Source organism: Mauremys mutica, chromosome 6 (assembly GCF_020497125.1).
Source record: "Mauremys mutica isolate MM-2020 ecotype Southern chromosome 6, ASM2049712v1, whole genome shotgun sequence".
NCBI lineage: Eukaryota > Metazoa > Chordata > Testudines > Geoemydidae > Mauremys > Mauremys mutica.
In genome coordinates this window covers 113,467,302-113,486,897 of record NC_059077.1, presented here as the reverse complement: position 1 = coordinate 113,486,897, position 19,596 = coordinate 113,467,302, and the positions used below count along the sequence as shown (strand labels likewise).

The 19,596-nt window shown below is 47.5% G+C and overlaps 1 protein-coding gene across 2 annotated transcripts in view; it reads right to left on the bottom strand.

Annotated features, from left to right (window-relative positions):
• Positions 1 to 17,903, bottom strand: part of ACO1 (aconitase 1) — a 42,092-nt gene extending 24,189 nt beyond the window's left edge. Inside the window, exons 1-4 of one of the 2 annotated variants that reach the window (XM_045020778.1) lie at positions 17,753 to 17,903; positions 4,894 to 5,011; positions 3,278 to 3,446; positions 596 to 733 (exon numbers count right to left, since the gene is read on the bottom strand). In XM_045020778.1, coding sequence (XP_044876713.1) covers positions 596 to 733; positions 3,278 to 3,446; positions 4,894 to 4,990 — 404 coding nt within the window. In that variant the 5' untranslated portion in view covers positions 4,991 to 5,011; positions 17,753 to 17,903. Of the gene's footprint in view, positions 1 to 595; positions 734 to 3,277; positions 3,447 to 4,893; positions 5,132 to 17,752 lie in introns of those variants that run through there. The other variant, XM_045020779.1, reaches the window with a different exon arrangement.
• Between the last annotated feature and the right edge of the window lie 1,693 nt (positions 17,904 to 19,596).

Genomic DNA, 19,596 nt, shown 5'->3' with positions numbered 1-19,596 from the left:
CAGTTATATTATTTCCTACAGAGAGTAACACATATGGAATAAGTTACTGGGTAAGGCAACTGGAATACGATGTATTTAAGGAGCTTGGAAAACAGAAGAGAACTAGGGGATGACATGAGAAAGCAGGACGATATCACACAGTTCAGTTAGGAAATGCAGGATAGTAGGTAGGTTTCTGAGATCCAGATGCTGCAATGAGCTCTGTGCGGATGGACCTCTACGCCTGTTCAGAGTCCCACTGATTTCAGCGAGGCTCTGTACAGGTGCAAAGGAGCTCACTAAAGGGTTGGAGATTAAGTATTCTAGTGTTTCCAGTTCGCTGTTCCTTCCACCCTACATAAAACCAATGCTTTGTGCTTTTTCACAAAGGCAGCGATGAGCTAACAACCCCATTCTCAGAACTGTGCCAACACAGCCCAGTGTAGTAAATAGTCTAACTTAATCAGTCTTTAGCCTCTGTAATGCTAGGGGACAAATTCTCAGTTTGCATTACGCAGTGTAGCTCCACTGACTTCAGTGAACCTCTGCTAATTAATACCAGCTGGCCCTGGCTTCCTAGCAAGCATGGAAAATAAAATCTGCTTTATTTCCTTACCTCCTGTTAAAATCCACCTGGATGGAATGATCAATTACTAGATCAGCAGGACAGATGGGATTAATTTTTTCAGGGTCTCCGCCCAGTTTCTTCACAGCATCACGCATTGCAGCAAAGTCAACCACTGCAGGTACGCCCCTAAAATGAGAGAATTAAGCAAATTGAGGGGACAGAGCCCAGATCCTCAGGCATAGCCAACCGATGCCACACTGCCAGCAGATTCTGACTCTAAAGCCAACACTGGACACACCACACCATTGCAGCGGGACACGGAACCGGGGTGGCAGAAAGAACAAAGGCACATTTGGATTCATCAGTGCAGAACACCTGGGTGGAAACTTGTAAGGTGACAAAGGGAGGTGGTTGTGCACCTTAGGCACTGGACTGGGAGACATGAGACCTGGATACAATCTCTGTGATCTTGGGCAAGTGACTCTTCCTTGCTCTGAGAATCTGCTTCCTATCTGTAATATGGGGATAATACTACCGCTTTTCTCCTTCTACTAGCTGTATGTACAGTGCCTAGCCCAATGGAGATCTGATCATGGTTAGGCCTTCTAGGAACTAAAGGATTATATTAGTATGAGTTGGTAGGAACATCATCAGCTTTTGACTTGCAAGTCAAACAAAGGTGACCCAGAATCCATGAGAGTGAGTGTGACTGTGGAACCCCTGTGGGAGCGAACAGGCTGGCTTTCTGGAGAAGAACTGCACTGACTGAGGGAAGAACAACAAAGCCCCCACCCAACTGTGCCAACAAGTTCTTGAACTTAAAAAAATGCCCCCAAACTGACCACCCACATGCTTTACACTCCGTAAGTATTTCTGTTAGGCTGTTGGCCAGAAGTCACATTTTCACCTCTGGTAACAAGACTTTGTAACAGTCCTATAAACATGGTTGCTCCAAGAACTGACATGGCAACAAACAAAAGACCTTCCTCTGGGTTTACACAGTAGTGTATCATCAGAGCATCTGGAACCACTTATCAGTTAAACCTTCCCATGCTGAACTGAAATAGGTAAACCTTTCTTTATCTCCCAGGTGGACAGACTGAGGCACAATGGGTTAAGTGGTTTAATCCAAGGCAACACAGCTAGTCAGGATTAGAAACCAAGAATTCTGGCAGTCATGGTTAGAACATGACACTGAGATCATAACTTTCCATGTTTGCTTTTGCAGAGCAGATGGAAAGCTTATGGTCCATCACAGATGGTACAATTTGGCATTTCCAAGGTTACTCTAACTACCACTGCCCATCAGGGGTATTTTATGTAGCACTCAGCACTTCACTTGTAGACTGTTATTTTTGGGAAACATCCTCACATAACAAAACATCTAATTCTGCAGGGTGCCGAATGAACACAGTGTCCAGTGATGTGGTCATGGGCATTTAGGACCATTTAGGATTAGTCTCCGAGTGTTCTTCCTGAAATACCTGCCCAGGAGAGGCTGTTTTAGAGTTCAAAGTACAACAAGCAAAGATGTTCTTCGCTGCAAGGGACTAAAAATAATCAGCCTATAATATTATAGAAGACTTATATTTAATAATCTGCACTATTTTTCTTACACACAACAGGTTCAACACTGTGAATGGGGTAAGGGACTTTGCTTTTCTTCTTTGCGATCCTAAATGTTTACAGACAGACAATACTCCAACCAACACAGCTCACGTTTAGATCACAGGAACTGCCATAATATAAGAAAATATACATCTGAATGTAGTGAGTGTTATGTACAGTGGGTGCATGCCAATTTCCCCAGGCTATATGTACAGCAAAGAAAGCAACTGATATTATGAGCTAACTGGTTGATACAGAAGAGGAGAAACAGGACAGTTATTTGCAATATTATGGGGGACTGAGGGAGTGACACCAGAATACATGCATTTATATACCCAGAGGCATACCCAGTGATGTAGGCCACTGAATTACAGAACGCACAGGGCTGAAAATCAGGAACCCTCAAAATTTGACTCCCAAACTAGCAATTTACTCACTACAGGGCCTTGTGCCAAAAGCCAGATTTTCAGTACAGTTCACTCCCATTTAGGCACCGATATAAGGGCTAATCTTTTCAAGAAAGCTCAGCACTCAGCAGCTCCCACTGTGACACTTATGGACAGATTTTAGAAGAGATCAGCAGCGACCCTGGACATTTATTTAGGGGTCTAAATGGGAACTGAGCTCTTTAGAAAGTATAGGTCAACCTCTCTGTGCTTCACTGTCTCCATCTGTAAAGTGGTCACCATACCTCACACCTCCCAGGATGTGAGCTAGTTAGGACGACAATGTTATTCCCAGCAGAGGCAATGAAAGTTTTGCCACTGACTTCAAAAGGTGAGCATGATTGAGTCCTCAGTGCCCGTGGTGCATTTTGGAGAATGCCAGGCAATGCATTCATTGCAAGGGTCAGAAATGGAACGAATCTGTAGTCCAGTAACCAAGGCTGTGCTGCATTCCTTCTTATCACCTGGGTCCGAGGTCCAAAGGACAGTGGACTTTTGATGAAGTACTTTTAAAATGACCACTGTTTGCTTAAAGGTGCTCTGCCAACTAGACATCCAGTATGTTTAGAATAACGTGGCACCGCATCCACCCTCTCTTCCCCTCTGCTTTGCCCACTGCGAATGGTTGTGGTTTTTACAAACCCATTTTCCTAGTCTTAGGAAACATTCGACTCACGTTAAATCCTGCAGAATAACTCGTGCAGGATTAAATGGCACTTCAACATTCTTGCTCTGCATCACACTCCAGTTGAGGATATTCTCAACATCTTCCTTCTTCACTAGGAACTCATCACAGTTGCGGACGGCTGCCTCCAGGAGGACCCTGATAGAAAACGGCAAACGTCCTGGGGGGAAGAGACAGACAGCAGATTGGTTTTCCCCTTTTAGATGAAGTTTCCAGATATCTGGGCATGGCTGTGTCCTTTCACCTATTGGGTAGCGAAGTTCTGGCTCCACTGAAGTCAATGGGAGTCTTAACATTGACTATAATGGGGCCAGGATTTCACACATCTTTATTGGTGGCATACATCTTGCAATCACACACTCCTATCAAGTCCATCACATCATCAAGGCAGCATGGGCGAAACTTGTCCTTCCACTGATCCGGCTAGACCTTCCTGCCCAGCCTGTGGGATACACCTCACCCGTAGGAAGCACTCAACTACCACATAAAATGACCAATGTGCAGTCCAAGTTTAGAAAAAAGAACCTCGTCATAACAGGAAATTAAATAAGCCTAGATCAGGCCTGCACAACTCGTAAAGCGGTGAGGGCCATATTACTCCAAAGAAAACAGCTGAGGGCCAACCCCTGCCCGGCTCTACCAACCCCGCCCCCCCCAGCGCCATCACGCCCCCCCCAAAACACAACACCCCTCCAGTGCCACCCAGCCCCCCTGAAATACTTCCCCCCAGCACCGCCCACCTCGCGAAAACAAATCCTCCTTCCCCAGCGCTGCCCCACCGAAACAGCGGTATTGAACCTTGGTAATATGTTATAGCAGGCCCCTACGGTAGTATAATTAAGGTAAAAGAAAAATGTGTTTTTGCTAGAAGTAGAATAAGATCTTCCCCTAACTTTGTAACCAATTGCCCTGTTGACTGAATGAGGTGTGACTGAGGAAGGCAGCACCTCCAGACAGCTGCAAGCCTTGGAGAGGGGACGGGAGCCAGACCAGATCAGCAGAACAGGTCAGCCACTGACTCCTCGCTCGCCTCCTCAGCCCCCCACCACCCCCGGCTCACCTACTCAGCCCCCGCCACTGCCCGCCCACTCGCCTCCTCAGCCCCCCACCACCCCCGGCTCGCCTACTCAGCCCCCACCACTGCCTGCCCGCCTCCTCACACCCCCCTCCCCCCCGCCCGCTTGCCTCCTCAGCCCCCCACGCCCCCAGGCTCACCTCCTCACCCCCCGCCACTGTCCACCCACCTCTTCAGCCCCCCTCCCTCACCTGCCGCTTGCCTACTCACCCCACCCATGGGCCGCACAGTGAGCCCACAGACGCACCCCCCGCGGGCCGCACAATGAGCCCACACACTCACCCCCTGCGGGCCGCACAGTGAGCCCACATGGGCTGCATGTTGTGCAGGCCTGGCCTAGATGCTAGTACCCAAAAACACATGATAAGAAATGGATCTTGAAGAAATGGCTTTTGAATTTGTACCCATGTTTCTGTGCCCACAAACCAAGTATCATCTAGAGCTGCAGTGCCCTCCCCCAGTTATTTCCAATGCCCACCGCAGCCTGAGTACGCACGTATCAGGCAGTTCTGCCTGAATGCTGCCAACATACCATATCTCGCATCTCCCAATTTGTTCAGATTGAAGAACTTCTTCGCAGGCTGGCTGGAGTCTAGTGGCTCTGCAAGCCATGCAAAAGGGTTGCTCATGATTAAAGCCCTGGTGTGTCACTGAAAGCACAAAAGAAAAATCATATCAGCTGCCTTAGAGGTAAATTCTGTATCAGCTGGAGCATATACTTCACAATATACATTAAACACACAATTCTCTCGTGACTCCTCTGCAGTCATTATTGTAGGGGTGTTGTGAAGATTATAAACAAGCTTGGCTGATTTCCACAGGGCTCAAACACCTACATTTACAGCACTGTGGGTGTTGCAATGTTTACACGGTGACTATCTCCGGACAGACTTTGTGCCTTTCCACTTTGCTAATCACACAGCGATTGCAGAGCCGCTTCTTCAATGGAAACGGCGAAGTCTGAACTGACAGGTGCCCCTACCTGCCCACAGACAAAACCATCTACACTGAGCCAGATGGAACCTATTAAACCAGGGGCCGGCAAACTTTTTGGGCCGAGGGCAGCATCAGGTTTCTGAAACTGTATGGAGGGCCGGCCAGGGAGGCTGTGCCTCCCCAAATAGCCAGGCATGGCCCGGCCCCGCCCCTTATCCGACCACTCCTGCTCCTCGCTCCCTGATGGCCCCCCCGGGACTCCTGCCCCCATCCAACCCACCCTGTTCGCTGTTCCCTGACAGCCCCCAGAACTCCCACCCGACTGCCCCTCGCTGCCCCATCCAACCCCTCCTCTCATTCCTGACTGGCACCCCCCCAGGACAACTACCCCATCCAACCACCCCTTCCTCCCTGTCCCCTGACTGCCCCTGGAATCCCCTACCCCTGACTGCCCCCTGCCGGCCGATACAACCCCACTCCTTCCTGACTGCCCCCAGGAACCTCTGCCCCCATTCAACATCCCTGTTCCCTGCCCTCTGACCCCTATCAACACCCCCGCCCCCTGACCACCACCCAAACTCCCCTGCCCTCTATCCAACCCCCCCGCTCCCTGCCCCTTACCGTCCTGCCTGGAGCACCAGTGGCTGGCAGCGCTACAGCTGCACCGCCCAGAGCACCAGGACAGGCAGCCGTGCCGCCCGGCTGGAGCCAGCCACGCCACCGTGCAGCACAGAGCACCGGGTCAGGCCAGGCTCTGCAGCTGTGCTGCCCCAGGAGCTTGCAGCCCCGCCGCCAAGAGCACTGCACTGGCGGTGGGGCGAGCTGAGGCTGCGGCGGTGGGGGAACAGCAAGGGAGGGGCCGGGGGCGAGCCTCCCAGGGCAGGAGCTCAGGGGCCAGGCAGGAGAGTCCCACAGGCAGTAGTTTGCCCACCTCTGTATTAAAATGACTAATCCCCTGAAAAGATTTTCAGAGGTGCTAAGGACCCAGACCTCTTCTTGGCTTGAGTGGGAGCGGTGGGTACTTTCCACCTCTGGAGGGTGGAGAATCAAAAATCTGGCCTCAGTGTAAAGAGTTTTTCAGTTTAACACCCACCAGAAGTGGGGGGTTTTGTCGATCGTATAGTGGCCTAATAGAGCACTTGACTGGGACTCAGGAAATCTGGATTCTATTCCCAGCTCTGCCACTGGCCTGCTGGGTGACTTTAAGCAAGTTATTTTACTGTCACATACCTCAGTTTCCCCATCTATAAAATAAGGATAATGATACCCACTTCCTCTGTAAAGCGCAAGAGCTAGGTAGTATTAATTACTCTATTAATTATGTATAATAATAAATAATAATACAGGACCACATTGTGCACATCCCAGTCACAGCAGTGAGCTTACTCTCCAAATAGTCCAGTTGATTTCACTGGGCCTACCTGACTCAGTAACAGGTTCACAATCTGTCCCGCAGTGTATTCAGACACCAGTCACACCTCACTCAGTTTTAATGCTTATAATTAAAACTAAGCGTGTGGGTGGAGAGGAGAGGTGCAGAGGGATTTTAGTTTGGTTAGTGAAGCGGGAAAGGCTTGTAGAAGTCTATGATTTATGTTTATACAGAACTGCCAATAAGATGCAAGGCACGAGACAGGCTCACGAGCAGGAAAAGGCGCCAAGAGGAGGCAATACACTGTTTACCTAAGGTAACAATGCATTGTGCATTTACTGCTTTAAGCAGAAAGGAGAAAAACAAAAAACCACAATTCACTCCATGCCACACTTTCACCACTGGGAACGCACACACGAGACTGTCTTATTTAGGAGAATGAACCAAGTACTTCACTTTGCACACACACAAATATAAAAATATCAAGTCCATATTATCTGCAATTGCTGCATAAATTGGAGTTGTTATCCCTACATTTTCATAACATCAGAGCTGGGACCACTTCAATTCTTGTCTGCACAGAAATCTCTAAATCCCCTTAAGACACCAATTGATGTTTTGAACTTGGATTCTTCAAGCGGATGGGCTCATTTCTCTCTCTCTCTCTCACCCCCCTCCCCCATTTGGCTCTTCTACATGTTACTTTACAAAGTGACTCTTCTTCCCAGTCTTGCAGCTATGAACCGCTCACACAGCAATTTACTGACCGCAGAATTCCCTGAGGTTTTGTTCTTTTTCTCTCCCTCTTCCTCTCTCCATTTCTTAGAGCCTCCTGGATACTGCATGACCACAAGAGAACTCATCTGCTTCCTTCTTGCTATTCTAGCCAGTCGTTCTCCTGGATGAATTTTATACCATCTTCGAAACTCAGCCCTTTATTTCATGCATGCTTAGTTTTCACAGGATTATTTAGTACCGCAAAAGATACAAAACACTGGAATGTTTCCTGATAGATAAAGCAACTGACCATTGTTTTGCAGTGGCCATAAAACCTGTTTTCACTGTATGCATTTGCCACATTCTCATCTAGCTTTACAGTTTCAGCTATAACAGCCAGTCATACGTTGGTGTCAATCATGCCGGTCATTACCAATGAATAGTGGGCTATAAACCAAGTGATACTGGCACAAGTTCAAGCCAGCCACCCATCTAGAAGCTGCAAGGGGAATAAGACTTGCCAAAAGCCATGATTCTGCACGGATTTGTAAGTAATCACATGGTTTGGATACAGATTAACTTTCTATCACAGTAGAGTGTTTATTATTATTTTGCCTGCCTTGAAATGGGAACATACAACTGTCGGCAAGCCACAGAGCTAGTATCGATGGCCTTCCAGGATTTGTACAGTATGGAAGGTCACAAGCATTTTGTTGCTGGGTCATGTCCATGGTCAGCAGTGCTCCTGACATTTTCAATGAACAGAAAGACTCATAGCTGATCACACACTACATAAATCATTTGTGCTTTCATTCAACAATCTCAAAGTGGTCTGCAAAATTAAAATGAGATTATACCCCAGATAGTGGGTTTTAAAAAAATAAAATAAAACACATGGGATTCTATGCTGATCAGCTGCCAGAAACTCCAGATCAAGTTGCTCAGTTTACACACAAAGATGTTTTCTAGCTGCCAATCCTGTAAACAGAGTCAAGCTGACGTCTTTCTGGTTTATGCATCATCACCGCCACCAAGATTCTGTGGGTTAAATTCTGCATTGAGTTACCCCTGGACCAGTCTTGTTCAGATAAACTATAGAAGTCCATACTTTGGCGCTGAAGGTCCCAGGTTATAGTCCCTGTGGATAAAACCATTTCACACAGGTGTAAGTGACCAAAACCTGGTTAACGATTCTGTGGGGAATGCACAGGAAGGAGTAGAATCCAGCTCGCTCACTCTGCAGAGATAACAGCAGTAAACATTTATTTTTACCTATAATGTCAACAGATAGCACTCAAAATGCAAATAGAGAGAAGATCTGATGATTAAGAAAGTGCAGGAGGTTCACATTTTATAGGGGTTATACCAAAACTGGATCCAGGCCATCTGATCAAAAATAGAGGGGGAAAAAAGAACACTGAAAAGGACCTAAGTTATTCTTGCTCCATCTCATCCAGCAGTGTGTCCCCGCCCCGCAAAAAAAACAACAACAAAACAAACAAACAAAAAACACACCACACTCCATTTCAGTGTCTGGACAACCAAATGTTTGCCAGACTCCAGATCTCTGAAGTTCACATGCATAAGGAATCAGATCAAAATTTCTGTAAATTTCACCTACTAGCCAGCAGATGAAATGAGTGGGAGAGCAAGTTAGAAACACCACCCCATCAGCATAGTGGGATTGAGAAAAGTAGGGCCCAAACTGAATGAAAGATGAATGCAAGGAAAGGTGGGAGGGGCGAGGGGGAACAGCACAGGAGACCACAAAGAACGTACTACTAAACGTGTGGTTAAAAAAGAAAAAAAAAATCCATTGGTGGTCAGATTCCTAGAGTTTCCCCATCCCATGAAGCTCTCTCCCTGTTTAGCTGCATTTCACCAGATCAGTGTTCTGCTCGTCCCTCCCTTGCATGAATTCTTCAGAATCCCACCCTCTGCTAAGAAACCCTTGTTCATTAACTGAAACCTTGCTTAAAGGCTACTCACACTACATGAAGATCCTGCACGTTTTGTACAGAGCAACCATGAACAAAATGGCAGATGAAATTCCATGTTGGTAAGTGCACAGTAATGCACACTGGGAAACATAATCCTAACTATACATATAAAGTGATGGGGTCTAAATTAGCTGTTACCACTCAAGAAAGAGATCGGAGTCATTGTGGATAGCTCTCTGAAAACATCCACTCAAAAGTGCAGCAGCAGTCAAAAAAGCTAACAGAATGTTAGGAATCATTAGCCAAGGGATAGATAATAAGACAGAAAATCTTAATGCCACTACAGAAATCCACATTTTGAAAACTGTGTGCAATTTGGTTGCCCCATCTCAAAAAAGGTGCAGAGAACGTATTAGAATTGGAAAAGGTGCAGAGAACGGCAACAAAAATGATTGAGGTATGGAACAGCTTTCCATATGAGGAGAGATTAAAAAGACTGGGATTGTTCATCTTAGAAAAGAGACAATTAAAGGGGGACGTGGATATGACAGAGGTCTATAAAATCAGGAATGGTGCGGAGAAAGTGATTAGGGAAGTGCTATTCACCCCTCAACATAACATAAGAACTGGAGGTCACATGATAAAATGAACAGGGAGTAGGTTTAAAACAAACAAAAGGAAGTACTACTTCACACAACACACAGTCAACCTGTGGAACTCATTGCCGAGGGGATGTTGTGAAGGTCAAAAGTATAACTGGGTACAAAAAGAATTAGATAAGTTCATGGAAGATAGGTCCATCAGTGGCTACTAGCCAAGATGGTCAGGGATGCAACCCCATGCTCTGGGTGTCCTAAGAATACATCTACACTGCAATAAAAAACCCACAGCGCTGATTCTCAGAGCCAAGTGTGAATGTCTACACTGCAGTTATTAGCCCCGAAGACTGTGTCAACTGACCCGGGCCAGCTGTGGCCATGGTGCAGGTCTCCTATTGCACCCCAGACATACCCTAAACCTCTAACTGCCAGAAGTAGGGTCTGGATGATAGAGGATGGATCACTTGATAATTGCCCTGTTTTGTTCATTCCCTCTGAAGCACCTGGCACTGGCCACTGTCAGAGACAGGATAGCAAAGCTACATGGATTATTTGTGATCCATTCTCATGAACAGCATTGCACAAGGCAAAGCTATTTAAAAACCCAGTCAAACAGGAATACGAATACTTATTAATCCCTACCTTTATAGATACAAGTACACTGTTTTCCATACACATAACATTTGGACTTTAGAGTAAAGATAGACTCCTTATGAATGTTTAGAGTGTAGCTGTAGCCATGTTGGTCTCAGGATATTAAAGAGAAAAGGTGGACCAACTTCTGTTTGCGAGAGAGACAAGCTTTTGAGCTTACACAGAGTTCTTCTTCAGGTCCTTAGGAACGCAGTTCTGTCTGGACTCTATTCCTCCTACACCATGTAGCTTATCTATGCATGCAAGCAGGCTAGATCTCTCTCTTTTCTTATGAGTTTAATCATTTGTTACATTATAGGTTTGTTATCACAATAGGTTTATCAATTTGTATTAGAGTATTTTAGCTGTATTGCAAGGAACCTACAGGCAACACCCTGTATGTTAAAGCTAAGGCAAGTTATCATACATCTATTTGAGACCTTTACCCTAGATAGGTGGTGATGAGCGAACACATACAGTATATATATGTGTGACCTTTCACATAGATAAGTGAGCAAGTTAAAGCAAGTTGGTAGGTAAAACCACCCAAGTTCATGGCCTTTTTCAGACTTAACAAGTACACCATGAAGAACATGCAAATAACCGGTTAGGACAGAAACAACAGAGGTGAGGATGAGCTAATGGTCTCTAATAGTTACAAACAGGTCATTAATATGAACAAACATGCCAGCCTGAGTGGACCCTAACATTTTTGTGGGTGAGGAAGTTAAGTTTGGCCATGGAAGGCGGGTACTTAGGCTCTAAGCTCAGGCCCCATAATAGGGGTAACCCACCCTGCTGAGGGGGTTCTGCTAGTTTTTTGTTAGTTTGTCATTGTTAGTTCTTAATTGTTAGGTTCTAAGTAAACTCTAAGTAGGCTTCTATAGCGTTTAGCTCTAGCTGCTTCTAAGCTGTGCACCTCTCACTCAAGACCTGAGGAACCTGGACCACTGAACTCTCTTGGCATGCCAGAAGCAAGGCTTATCACCAGGTTCTCATGGAAGGGTGCGAGTACATTAATCGAGAAACCTTTCTAGTATATAATACAACATGTCCTGCCAGAACAATATCGCTGCTTTTGTAATTGGTTGATTATTTGATTAATATTCCATTACTGTTCCATTTATCTCAAGAAAAGGCTTAAAGCTGCCTTTTGTTCTCAGTGTGAGTTTCCTTGTCAGACATCCCAAGGGTCCCTGCAAATTCTGTGTAGCCTGATTCTGGGATCTTATTATCTTTTGATCAGATTCACTGGTGAGCCTATAACCCGTGTTATCTAAACAATATTATTAATCTCCCATAAAATCAGGCAACCAACAGGTGGGAAGAGTGCGAGTTTCTCCAGCAACAAAGGGGTTATATTCACATCTCACATGAAGTTACTACTAATGGGTTACTTGCGTGCTTTGAGACAACATCCCTAAGTGACTAACGAGTCATCACAACTATTCACTTTATTATTATTATTATTATTATTAAAGGGGGGGGAAAAAAAATCAGCAGCATTCCCAGATCTTACCGTATCAAGAGACTCATTATGTTCAATAAAGCTATGCTCTCACACACTCTGACCATCTTGGCTAGTAGCCACTGATGGACCTATCCTCCATGAACTTACCTAATTCTTTTCGAACCCAGTTATACTTTTGACAAATTGGAGAATTGGTCTGAATGCAACAAGATGAAATTCAATAAAGACCAGGGAAAAGTACTTCACTTAGGAAGGAAAAATCAACGGCACAACTACAAAATGAGGAATAACTGTCTAGGTGGCAGTACTGCTGAGCGGGATCTGGGGGTTATAGTGGCCCACAAACTGAATACAAGTCATCAATGTGATGCAGCTGCGAGAAAGGCTAATATGATTCTGGGGTGTATTCACAGGAGTGGTGTATGTAAGATCCAGTAGAGTCCCACTCTATTCAGCACTGGTGAGGTTCCGGCTGGAGTACTGTGTCTGGTTCTGGGCACCACAATTTAGGAAAGAGTCCAGAGAAGAGTAACAAAAATGATAAAAGATTCAGAGAAACCTGACCTCCGAGGGAAGGTTAAAAATAGTTGGGCATATTTAGTCTTGAGAAAGGAAAACTGGTGGGGGTTGGGAGGGGGGACACACCTGATAACAGTTTTGTAATATGTTAAGGGCTGTTATAGAGTGGACAGTGATTAACTCTTCTCCATGTCCACTGAAGATAGGACAAGTAGTAATGGGCTTAATCTGCAGCAAGGGAGATTTAGGTTAGCTAGTAGGAAAAACTTTGTAACTAAGGGTAGTCAAGCTCTGTAATAGGCTTCCAAGGGAGTTCGTGGAGTCCTCACCACTGGAAGCTTTCAAAAACAAGTTGGACAAACACCTGCAGGGAGGGTCTAGGTTTACTTGGTCCTGCCTCAGTACAGAGGGCTGGACTTGATTTCCCGACGTCCCTTCCAGCCCTATATTTCTCTGATTCTCTCTGCTGAGGTGTCTTATATTTTGTTGTGTTTTAAATGACTTCAAGGTTACCTCAAACATTTGGATGGGGGCCATTTTTTGAGCATCTCTCCACACATCTAAATAACTGGCAGCTTGTCTCACATGAGCCACCAGAACAGGCTTCAGAGAGTAAAAAAACCTCTCCATCACTTATGCTCCATGATGGATTCAAACTATCCCTTCAAGGCAGAAGGTTTTGAATCACGTTACCAACTCCCCAAGCTGCCTATTACCCCTCATTTTAACTATTAAAATTGTCAAAAAACATTACAGCACACATACTCACACACGCAAAAGCTTTACTCATCTGTGTCGCGGGCTGCCAAAAGGCACTGGAGCAGAATGCCAGACTACTAAATTAAAGCTCTCTCAGGACAATATTGGGCACAAATCCCATTGATATAAATAACCAGTGTGTACAACTCAAGGGCACGACCTGACCCTTAATTTGTCTAATGCATACAGCTCCCCTTCCAAAGGGAAGGCAGAGGGGATGGGGGAATAGGTGAGACTAAAATCTACAGAAAACCCCTAAAAGTGATCTCTTTTCCATGCTCTCTCATTCTGATTAGATACAGGCCTGAGTGGACATATGCAAAGCTGGTTCCAATCTTCACCAAAGTTCAAAGCGATACAAGCGCAGGTGGTCTGGCACAGGCACCATCTCTAGCCCTGTTAACCCTGGAAATCAAAAGATATTGGAGCGAGGGATTTCCTGTCCAGCTGGAATTTTAGCATGTTTTGAGCATCTAACTCCTCCCTTTGTTCCCTTGAGAATACCTCTTGTCTTAATGTGCCGTCCATGGATTTGTCCAAACTATGGATTAGCCAAAGGAAGACAGAAGCAGCTTCTAGCCAATCATGAAATATATCAACATATAAATATTTTACTTACTCAAGAGTCCATATGTAGTATAGAATCACTGACATGAAAACAGCTTTATTATTCTGAAAAAGGACAATGCACAGTGGACAAATATTTTAGATTTATGTGTAACTAATTTAATCATCCAAGGCAAAACAGGACAGTTACAGCCCCGGCAATATACGCTACATGGAATCAAAGCTAAAGATATCTGGGTAAAGTTCAATGCCTGTGATATCACTTAGCGCCAGGACAAGCCTTGTTTTACAATGTATTTTCTACATTTGCATTCTCGTATACCTAGAGGAGTGTATAAGCAAAGGCACTATTGTAGTAAAGACACTGATTCTGTTCAGAGAAAGAAAAGCTCTTTCTAGTTACCATTTGCTCTATTTAGGTCACATATATCAGAAACAGACAGCATTGTGGTATTGCTGTAAATGAGTCCATTTAGTACAGCGGTTTCAGTGCAATGCATTACAGAAGCCTGGAAAAACAGAGCAGTTTTAAGGATGTACATAATGGAGAAGGAGACAAAGAAGAGGCCACTGACAATTTGGCAACTGAACAAACATTTTGCTGGCATAAAGCAATGGCGCAGCTGAGACCACCTGCTTTATAATAAAATGCAGTAAAGTGTAAAGGGACTTGATAGCACTGCATGTGTGAAAATTTAAGGGATCCACTTTCAATATTGGCACTTTAAATGAACAGTGCACTGCAACAAGAAGAATGGGGCCCCAGGCGCCCGATCCAAATGTATATAGACCATTTGCTCCAGAGAGAATCTGTCTTTTTAAATTGATAACATGTCTGACCTAAAACCTGGCATGGCCTCTTTAACATCAATGTAATAATATAAATATAATACAGAGCCACTCTGGACTACATTTTCAGTGCACTGTGCAAGCAACTAGGTGGCTATTTCTTATTGTTTTAGTTTGTACACCTCATCATCTCATCTTATCACTTAAAATATGCAAGGGGTTATTTTATCCCACATCCCATTGCAGTTCACATCTGTGGGTTTCTTGTGCAAATTCTGCAGTTGAAAGCGTGCGCAATCAACTCAAGGTAGTCTCAAAAAATTCCAGCCACAGGAGCTTAGATGAGCTGTCAGACAATGGTATTAATTTTCGGCTAGAAAGGAAGCTCAAGGCAGGTGAATCCAGTCTTTGATGAGGACAGGTGTGTGCCTCCCACTTGACAGCGATTGTCAAGTGTTACGTGTTATTATGAAGTTCACTCAACTTGTTATCCAACATGATCAGAGCTAGCAAAGTGACACTGAAAGTCCCGTGGTGGACCAATCTCTGGGAATCTGAACATCTGCTTTCCACTCCATCAAGTCACTCCCCTCCGAGGCGCACACTTCCCCACGCTAATTCACTCACCATCCTTCCTTGCACTGCACACACAAACTGATACTATACAAGTGATGTCCCAAGAGGCTTCTGTGGCTTGGCTTTTGTTTTGATTGATAATTCAGAGATGCAAGACACACATACCATCTGTGGTCTTTTCAAAGAAAGCCCTTAGAACAGAATCTGGTTTTACAGGAGCTAATGAAATCAAAAAACTAAATGCCGATCAAGGCATAAAAGTTAAAGAAACACTGTAGCTTTGCTTATGCAGCAAGTGTTCTTGTTAAAAATAAAGACATTCTGTAACTACCTTTTTTGTTACAGGGAAAGAAGTCTCGAGCAAGTAACATTAAACATCCCTGCATTTCTGGGGTAAATATTCTTAGGCCTTGGCTACACTTGCGCGTTATAGCGCAATGAAGCCACCAAAAGCGCTCTACCTCACTTCCCGTCCACACTGGCAAGGCACACAGAGCGCTCTGACTCCGCGGCTGGAGCGCTCCTGGTACTCCACCTCCCCGAGAGGAATAACGTTTGTAGCAGCTGCACCAGTGCCAAGGATTATACAGCTTTACCACCATTTGATGAAACCTGCTAGAAGTAGTTACTCTAACTAAACATGGGCACTAATGTTTCTAGTGTAAAAGCAGCATGATCCAGTCACTGGATAAGGCACTGGGCTGGTACTCAGGAGATAGAACCAAGACTAGAGCCTGTGCCACTGACTAGCTGGGTTGCTTCTCTATGCCTCAGTTTCCCTCTCACCCTTTGTCTTGGCTATTTAGACTGTAAGCTTTTCATCAGACATATTCGTACTATGTGGACACACAGCACCTAACACAATAAAGCCTTGATCTCATTTGGAACCTCTCACGCTACCTTATTACAAGCACAGAGTGATAAGAGACAAGGCTGAATCGCTTATAATGAACAATAAAGAATTAAAAGTTGTATTTAAAGCAGTACTTGGCACACTCTTTCCTTCCCCCGATTTTATTAAGCGTTAATCGTCTCTTTCCCCATCCCCTGCATGGAACCTTGAACTCACCATAGGGGTTTTGTTTGCTTGCATGTCACCATCAGGGATAGCAGCAGAGCTCTTTCTGCTACCGCAAACAGACACAGTCTTTGGTCATGATTCTGCAAGCTGATCCATGCAGGCAGGCCCCTGCATAGCCTCACTGACTTCAGTGGGGCCACATATAAGCAGAAGGGTTAGGGTGACCAGACAGCAAGTGTGAAAAATCAGGATGGGGGTGGGAGGTAATAAGTACCTATATAAGAAAAAGCCCCCCCAAATCAGGACTGTCCCTATAACATCAGGACATCTGGTCACCCTAAGAAGGGTCCATCTGTGTGGAGCTGTGCTAAGAACACAGAGACTCCATATGGAGGCAGAGCTCTGCTTGCTCGGATCAGTGTGCAAGATTAGGTCTTTGTGTAGATATATTGTATGGGTAAGATATAATTTGCCTTAAATTAAAGTAGAGAGATTTTCAAATCTATATATAGCAGTTTTTAATATTTAATAATATATTAACCATCTAGAACCCAGAGTTAAATTCTCAATATTTTTAAAGTTACAATATTGTATATTTGAGTTGTACACTGAAAAGGTGGCAGGATCACACATTAATAACTAGAAGTCCTGCTACTTTGGAGATCTGTTTCACTTGGAACAGGAAGAAAGAACTATGCAGTCATCACCGAAACACTGAAGAAGTCAATAGAGTTGCTCTGGATTTACACCAACGTGGCAGAGGAGAATTGGGGCCTGTGTGATTACAGCCAGTTAAATTAAAATCCCGGCCAGTCCTATTTTATGGATTTAAAGTATCATCTGGAGTTTCCTGGGGGAAGGAGGCGGCGAGGAAGAGAAGGCCAGGGACCTTTGCCTCTATTTCTGGGAGCCACCCCTCCAGGGCACCAATGACACACGGATCCCGGCCGGAGCTGGGAACAGAGCTCATGTGTCCAGCTTTCCGCTCCCTTCTCAAGGGGCCATGGCAAGAAAATTCAGGAGACGGACACTGACACAAGGGGGGCGGGGGGGGCGGTGAGGAATACGGAAGCGCTCGGCAAGCCCAAGGCTGAGGCCCCCGGCTCCCGAAGCAAAGGAAAGGCTGCTCGGGCTGGCAAACAGGGGAGTGTTGCGGGGGGGGGACCCAGGGACGGGGGGGGGGAGGGATACAAGTTTGCAACGAGTGTCCAGCCAGGGACACCCCCTGCATCGCCGGGGGAGGCGAGGCCTGTTCCTTTTCACCAGCCCTTCTCCCCCCCCCAGCCCCGGCCCTGCAGCGCAAGCACGAGGCAACCCCCCCTCCCCGAGCCCCGGGCGGCAGGTCCGGCCCCCCTCTCCCCGCAGAGCTGCAGCTTAAAGGGAGGGGGGAGCCGGGGGCGCCCCTGCCAGGCCCTGCCGGAGAGGGGCAGAGCCCGCACGGCTCAGCTGCAGGGAGACCCCCCGACGGGCGGGCGGGCGGCTCCGGACTCACCCTGCAGCGCGCTGCCGGCGGGGACAGGGCGGAGAGGCGCCGGGGGGACCTGGGGCAGCAGCAGCAGCCGCCGCCTGCCTCCTTCGCTCGCTGCGGGCCGGGCTGCTCCGCCCGCCTGGGGCGGCCGGGCTCCTCCCCTGCTGCTCGGGCGGGGGGGTGGGAACCCGCGTCAGCTGCTTCCCCTGCCCGCCCCCGGGCCCGGCGGGCTCCTTAGCCGGAGCGGCGGGGAAGGGGCCGGACCCCAAACGTGCCCGCCCCGCGGACGGGGGCAGAGGGCGACGACTGCAAGCAGGGGCGGCTCTAGGCACCAGCAAACCAAGCTGTTGCCTAGGGCGGCCAAATCTAGGGGGCGGCAGGCTGGGCCGGTGGACCTGCCGCAGTCATGCCTGCGGGAGGTCCACCGGAGCCGAGGACGAGCGGACCTGCCGCAGGCATGACTGCGGAGGGGGCGCTCGTCCCGCGGCTCGGCTGGACCTCCCGCAGGCATGACTGCGGCAGCTCAAGCGGAGCCGCCGGACCCGCGAACCGTCCGCAGCCGTGCCCGCGGGAGGTCCGCTCGTCCCGGGGCTCCGGTGGACCTGCCGCGGGAGCTCAACCGGAGCCGCGGGAAGAGGGGACCCGCCGCGGGACCGAGGAAGGGCGGCGCAGCACACCGCGCTGCTTGGGGCAGCCTATTTTCTAGAGCCGCCCCTGACTGCAAGGCCCGATCATCCGTCCCGCGTGTGTCGGGCCCCCCCCCAGCCCTGCAACGGGCAGCATCAGCCCCCCCTCTCCTGACATGCCCTCGGCAAAGACAGAGGCGGTAGCGTGACCGTCAGCGGCCGGATGAGGGTTGGTGGGTGCGTGTGTCTGGAGAGGCGGAGAGAGTTAAGACGGGGAAGGTCATAGGGTGACCAGATGTCCCGATTTTATAGTCCTGATTTGTGGGTCTTTTTCTTATACAGGCTCCTATTACCCCCCAGCCCCAACCCAATTTTTGTTACATTGGCTGTCTGCTCACCCTAGCTAAGCACGTGGGGAGTGCGGCAGAGACATCTTGCTTTAGTATAATACAAAATTTCAGTGCCTTATAACCTCTCTCTCCCCCCCCTGTATTTTGTGACACCTCCGTCACACCCAGCAGTTAAGAAACACTTCACTGGTTTCCCTGGTGACCTGCATAACACAGGCCATACAACTGCACTGAGGATTCCTCAGGGGGGAACAAGTCCAGAAATGCAGGTAATAATTAGAGATATACCTATCTCCTAGAGAACTAGGAAGGGACCTTGAAAGGTCATCAAGTCCAGCCCCCTGCCTTCCCTAGCAGGACCAATTTTTACCCCAGATCCCTAAGTGGCCTTCTCAAGGATTGAACTCACAACCCTGGGTTTAGCAGGCTAATGCTCAAACCACTGAGCTATCCCTCCCTGCAACTAGCCTATCTCTGCAACTAAACTGAAGCAATTCACTGTGCAGATGGGGAGTTCCACACCCAGACTCTGTTTACAAAGGAAAATGACTTCGCTTCAGAGGTGAAAGTAAGCCGGTCCGGTACGAGCAAGAGCCAGTACATCGTGCTGGACCACACCGGCTTCCGCAGCAGGGATTTAAATGGGGAGCCCAGAGCCCTTTAAATCCCGCCCACAGCTTGGTGCCCAGGCTGGGGCCGGGATTTAAAGGGCTCCGAGCTTCTGCAGCTGCGGGGAGCCCAGAGCCCTTTAAATCCGCCCCGCACGTCCAGCGGCTGGGCTGGGCCCAGGATTTAAAGGGCTCCGAGCGCCCCGCTGCTGCAGGAGCCCCGGGCCCTTTAAATCCCGGCCCCAGCCTGGCAAGGCTCGGGGCACCCCGCAGCAGCAGGAGCA